Genomic DNA, 6,000 nt, shown 5'->3' with positions numbered 1-6,000 from the left:
GGAAAAGTTAAAGCTTCAAGGCTGGAATGGGTCCCCATTAAAAGGTGGTAGGCTGGGAGAGAGACAAAGTGGACACAACAGGAGGTTCTCCTATGCAAGCCCCAGGAAAATAAATCCATAACGTCCATCTATGAGTCCTACCACACCACACAATACTGGATTTACAAGGTGAATTTCCTCCATGGCACCTCAGCAAGCTCTATGAGGAATCATTAAAGATTGGGTATGTTTATCAGGTTTATCCTGGAGAAGAGATGACTTAAGGGATAGGAAGCAGTCTCAAATATCTGAAGGGTTGTCACTTAAAAGGAGTGGAATGATTTTTTATTGTTCCAGAGGGCAAGACTAGAACCAGTGGGTTAAAACTACAAATAAATAGGTTCAGGCTACACATCAGGAAGAACTTCCTGACTATATAGGTTGTTAGCCATTGGAACAGAGCAGCAAGTGAGGTACTGAGTTCATCAAACACAGACTGGATGTCATTTGTCTGATGTTCTAGTGCAGGGTTCCTCAACCTTGGCAACTTTAAGACGGGTGGACTTCAACTCCCAGAATTCCCCAGCCAGCCTTGCTGGCTGGGAAATTCTGGGAGTTGAAGTCCACCCTTCTTAAAAGTTGCCAAGGTTGAGGAACCCTGTTCTAGTGGATCCAGCCCTGAGCAGGGGGGTCACACTAGATGATCACTAAGGTCCCTTCCAAATCTATCATACTATGAAATGCAGTTTGCAAAACACTTCCAGGTTTCACAGGGAGGTGGGGAGCATGGTGGGACTCAACCTCCCCAATCCCAAAACGAAGGTCAGAAGACATGGGCTCACTTGTGCATTTCTCCTGATCACAGGCACACAAATGAGAGGGGGGAAGCAAAGAAAAACAAAACCCTCATTTCCTATTGTTGCACAGCAGCTAAAATTCTACTTCCCAATCTCAGCTGATTTTGTGCAAGTGCTGGTTGACTAGTTAGCTGCTAATACAGGGTATTTTCTGCACCCCAAAGCTACTTGCTAGCTAGAACAGGAATAAAGTTCGGCCAGATTTGGAGGGCACTGAGGGCAGAAAAGGGCCAAACCAAAATCGCTGTCCAAGAGCTTAGCCTCCAGTCCAGTGAGATGTTTTTCCTAGCTAATATGTGAATCTTCCTTTTGGAGCAGGCAGGAAGAAGGGATGGTGGAACAGGCCAGGAACTTAAGCTTGCAAGAGACAAAGAACTCCATCACTGAATCTATTTTCTATTCCTGCATGATGGGGTAATATGGGTGTCAACATTTTGAGAGCCTCCCCGCAGCTTGTTCTAGCCCTGTAATTGTCCTGAGACACAGGGACAGAAGCATGTCCAACTTAAATACTGGCCCAGAATACTACATTTTCAAGGGATTTCATTTGGTTCTTTTTTTCTTTTTCACTTGGTGTGCAGCTTAATCAAATCAAAGAAGATCAGCTCCAAGTAAGGACCAATATGGCAATATGAAAAGAGTCATAGCAACCATTCAGTCCTTCAGTTTTCTGCTGCCAGACATACCAAGAGGTTTCCTTTTATATATGCAAAATCCTTGCCAAATTACTTTTCTAAAATTGGGTTTGGATCTTGAACAAAATTAGTTTAAACCTGATGCAAGTATTGGAAGCTTCTGTGTGTGTACATAAATGCTGAGACCGCTTAACTTTTCATACAATTTCTGGCCTATTTCCACTGCTAAAAGGCTGTGTTCCTCTTCACAATTGTATTTCTATGGCCTCTGAGGCTGAAATAAGCCTGGTTAGATTAAAAATACCCAGGAAAGCATGGTGACTGAAGTTGCAGGAGTTCAGCACCTTTTCTGCTGCCAGCTACTTTTTTCTCTAATCCCTGCCATTCTCTTGTTTGACTGGTTTCACAGCAGGGAAGGTTTGAAGACCTGCTGTTTAGTTTCACCCTCAGCATGGGAAGAATTTAAATAAAGGATGGGCATAATGTTGACACACAGGGAACAGAGAGTGAAAGCCTGATTAAGGAGAAGGGTGTGTGTGTGGGGGGGGTGATTTACAATCTTGACCAGAAAAAGATGGGAAGGAGGAAAGTGTTAGATTATTATCAGTCCCCCTCAAACCAGTGTCTCCCTCAGATGCACTAGATTAATCATGCCTCAGCATCATGGGCATTAGGATGATCAGGATGAAATTCAGCACATATGGCGGTACCTGGTTGGGGGAGGTTGCTTTCAGCCTTAGAAACACTAAGGGGACTCCAAATGGTTTTGTGGCCAAGAAGATGGAGACAAAGAAACCACAATTGAAATAAGTTTCTATTCTGTGATTCACTTCTAAAATTCAAATTCTTTGTTTGCAAAAAAAAAAAAAAGACTGAGCCCCAAGGACCCATGCCTATTGCCCACTGGACATCCTGAGACCTTGGGGTAAGGCAGGCTGTAAATCCCAACACATACATTTGTTAATAAAGAACCTGGAGATAGGAAGACAGTTGCCTCAAGAAGAAAAAAAAAAATCCATGCAACTGCTCTCCCCCTCCCCACTTTTTTTTTTAAACTAAAGCCTGATGTACAGACAGGCTGTTTCAAGGAGATAATCCTCACAATACAGAGGCACCATACATCTGGAAGCGAGAGACCAATCGGAACATGCCCCTTATTTTAGATCAGTATAACAAAATATATGTTCAGTAAGGCCAGAGAGAGAGAGAATGAAAGAAATACAGCGGTGTCAGATATGGGAAGATGGTTACATTTACACTGTTACCCCAAATAGTGTCAACATGCTGTCAATGCAGGAGAATAATGAGGCAAAATGTGGCAGGTACAGTTCTTATTATACAGGAGCTATCTAAAGCAAGATGTGAAGTGGTTATGAAAAATGTGTAAAACAGTCGCCAAAAGAGAACACAGACTGTCCTATGGGAATGCTTTCTGGGCTTCTACCTAAGTGTGCAGTGTGTAACTCCTCCAGAACGACTCACAAGAGGCCAACACAGAGGAAAAGAGGAGTTTCTCTTGTGGAAAAAAGCTTATTGTTCAGTGCAATAACATAAGAATGTCCATGCTACACTTTTGGAAGTTGGCTCTATTTCTCAGCAACATTGCTAAAAGTGGACTTTTAATGTAAAAGACCAACACAAAGACACTTGAACCAGCAATTGGAGGCCAAGGCTTTTACATCTGTTAAATGACCAACCCCAAATACCCTTTGTAGTAGCTGAAGAGGCAGAGAAATCTGACCCACTTGGATATCCCTGTGTAAAACAGGCACAAACAAAACCTTTGTGATGTGTTGTGCCTTCAGTGGGTTGGAGTTCATTAGTCTGTTCTCCTACCCCACCCCAAAACACGCAAACTTGGGTTATTTCTCACCCATCCTACCCTGAGATCTTCCAGAGACATCAAAACTGAACCATGTAGAGTCTCACCATCACCAGAAGCAGCCTCCGTTCTGAGCAATCAGATGGTGAAGGTAACTGTGCCCTGCTAAGCCTAATTCCAGCATATTTCTCATTCCTTTCCCCACCTTTGCAGCTGGTTGAAGCACTGGAGAAATATTGCAGGTCCTGCCCATAAAGAGCAGTAAGGTGAGGCAACCCACTTTAAAAACAAAGGCAAAGAAGACAAGGGAGAGGCAAAAATGTTCACGCTTCAGTCTAACGGAGACTTGGAGGTATTTTAGAGAGAAAGAGCCCCTGTTGTGCCTCCACTTTTCATGCAGCATCCAAGAAAGGTGGGGTGGGGATGAGGTGGGCAAATCTCTTTAAGGAAGCCAGAAGAGGAAGGACGGTGGAACAGACCTCAGATCTTACTGTTCTCCAGGTGTGAATCAATGTGTTTTATCAAAGCATCATCTGGATAACCGATGGGAAAGGCCACCTGGCAGAGAGGGCAGCTTCGGATGTCAGAGTCTACTGTTTCCATCAGCAACTAAGGGATACAGGGAAGGAATGCAAAGTAGAGAAAGATATCATAAAAGTGAAGTCATTAAATCTTTATTTTGTGTTCATTAAATTAATCACCAAGATTCTGAAAGGTGGTTCCTTTAGATACACCCCTATAATGGAAGGGTGGACAGCCTATGGCTCTCTAGGATGCATATAAACCCCAAAGTTTTTCCAAGCCAATGGTGAAGGATGCTAAGAATTGCAGTTCAGCCACATTAGGAGAGCCACAGGTTCTCATTCCTAATGTAAAATACCTGGTTTGGCTGGTAACAGTTGAGGTTAAAAGGTAACATTTAATTACATTTAAAGAGGTGGCTAAAAATGACAGGTGCCTGTCACAGAAAACTGACCATAGTCATAGGGAAAGCATATAACTAGATGTGGAAAACTCCCAGAGTGGATACACACTGCTGTGAATTGTACTTTTTAGAATCCTCTGTCTGACACCCTGAGCATAAAACGGTATAATTAAATAACATCATCCTGTATTTGACATCAACCGTTAGAACAAAACTGGATAATTTAAGTCATTTTACATTCCACCAAATGTAGTAGCTATTTGAGATTTTAGAACTGCCCTATGACTCTATAGCATGGGTTCATGTAGTGTTCTGCTGTGAACTGAGACTACTGGTGTCATTCATATTATTTGCAATACATTTATCAATGTAATATTATTCTTGGTTAACTTCCTGCAATATTTACTTCCACAAGTCACAGTTTATCTATATGGTGCATTATTGATAGACAGCCTCTGACTAAGATTCTCTCTCTCTCTTTTGGGGGGGATAAATCTTGAACAATATGCATGCAAGCTGTCATTTGTATTAAAGAACAGTGATGAAGGCATTATTGATCAACCTCCAAAAGTAGCTAAACCAGCCTTCCTGCAACTGATGCCATCCAGATGGGTCTAGGCTACAATTTCCTGAATTCCAAACCAACATGAATATACTGGTTCGCTATTCCAAGTGCTGTACTCCCAAAACAACTGGAAGACATTAGGTCGGGGATCATTGGTCTAAAAAAGCCAAAGGCTCCTATTTTTTCCAGGCAATTGCTAATTAGTACAAAATTTTGATTCCTCTTTCTTATGAAAGGCCTTCTGCAGGAGATACTTCAGGCTCTCTCCTCTAACAACTTGGATATTTAACCTTCTTTTAATTAATTTTTTAATTTGATTTTAAAAACTGATTTTTTATAATTGCCCCCATTCTTACAAAAAGACTGCTGCAGGTGGTACCTCAGGCCCCCCTCCCCAATAGCCTTCTTTTAATTGATATTGGGCTATATTTTATAGTTTTAAGTGATGATGAATATTTTGGGGCTATAGTGAAAATGTTTTTTACTGTTGTTCTAGTTAACTGTATTTTATATAGAACTGTAAACATCATTGTTGCATGGTACCTTATTGTATAAACCAGCATAAGAATGCAATTTAAAATAATCAGCAAAAAATGAAATAACATTAAACCAAGATGACTGTTGAACATGGGAAAATAATTAAAATATCTCAAACAATGCCTACAAATATGATGATACAAGAGTATCATTTCCATCTTTATTGAAAAGAACTGGGCAACTTTAGAGTGCAAACTCTGACCAGATGTGAGGAAAAATGGTGTAAACCTGTCAAAGGCCAAGCACCTTCTAGATCTTCATCAGGAACGACTTAGGTTGGATTTTAATGGCTGAGGTTAGATACAAGATTTGAACAAATTTTAAAATTTTGAAGATAAATGATCTACTTGATTTATAAACTATTGATCATTGCATCTTTTCCAACCTGATGTCCATCAGATGTGCTAGAATTCCTCGCCAATATAGCCTATGCCTAAATACCCTGGAAGCTGTACTCATAACAGAGGAAGTCTGATGTACAGTATTAGGATCTGCACAGAAATTGAAATAAAAATATAAAAGTTTAACAGGATCACTGAGGCATTGTTCATATTAAAATATGGTTGCCATCATTCTGGAAATATCAGATCTCACAAATTTTGTTCCTTTCCAAAAAGATTCAGTGTTTGGTCTGTAACATTAAAATACTCACCATATACATTTTAAAGTCTTACAGAACC

General features: G+C 40.7%; 1 protein-coding gene across 3 annotated transcripts in view; it reads right to left on the bottom strand.

Moving 5' to 3' along the window:
- Nucleotides 1-589: 589 nt before the first annotated feature.
- The window catches only part of TBKBP1 (TBK1 binding protein 1), a 79,931-nt gene continuing 74,520 nt past the window's right edge, over nt 590-6,000 (bottom strand). For all 3 annotated transcript variants that reach the window (XM_007425984.3, XM_088143468.1, XM_025165281.2), the window contains exon 10: nt 590-3,902. In XM_007425984.3, coding sequence (XP_007426046.1) covers nt 3,774-3,902 — 129 coding nt within the window. In that variant the 3' untranslated portion in view covers nt 590-3,773. The remainder of the gene's footprint in view (nt 3,903-6,000) is intronic.

The sequence above is a fragment of the Python bivittatus genome, unplaced genomic scaffold (genome assembly GCF_059951505.1).
Source record: "Python bivittatus isolate LINGU-HERP-01145 unplaced genomic scaffold, Pbiv_v1 ctg000410_np1212, whole genome shotgun sequence".
Lineage (NCBI taxonomy): Eukaryota > Metazoa > Chordata > Lepidosauria > Squamata > Pythonidae > Python > Python bivittatus.
Note: the sequence above shows the minus strand (reverse complement) of the source record. Positions and strands in the feature narration are given on the sequence as shown.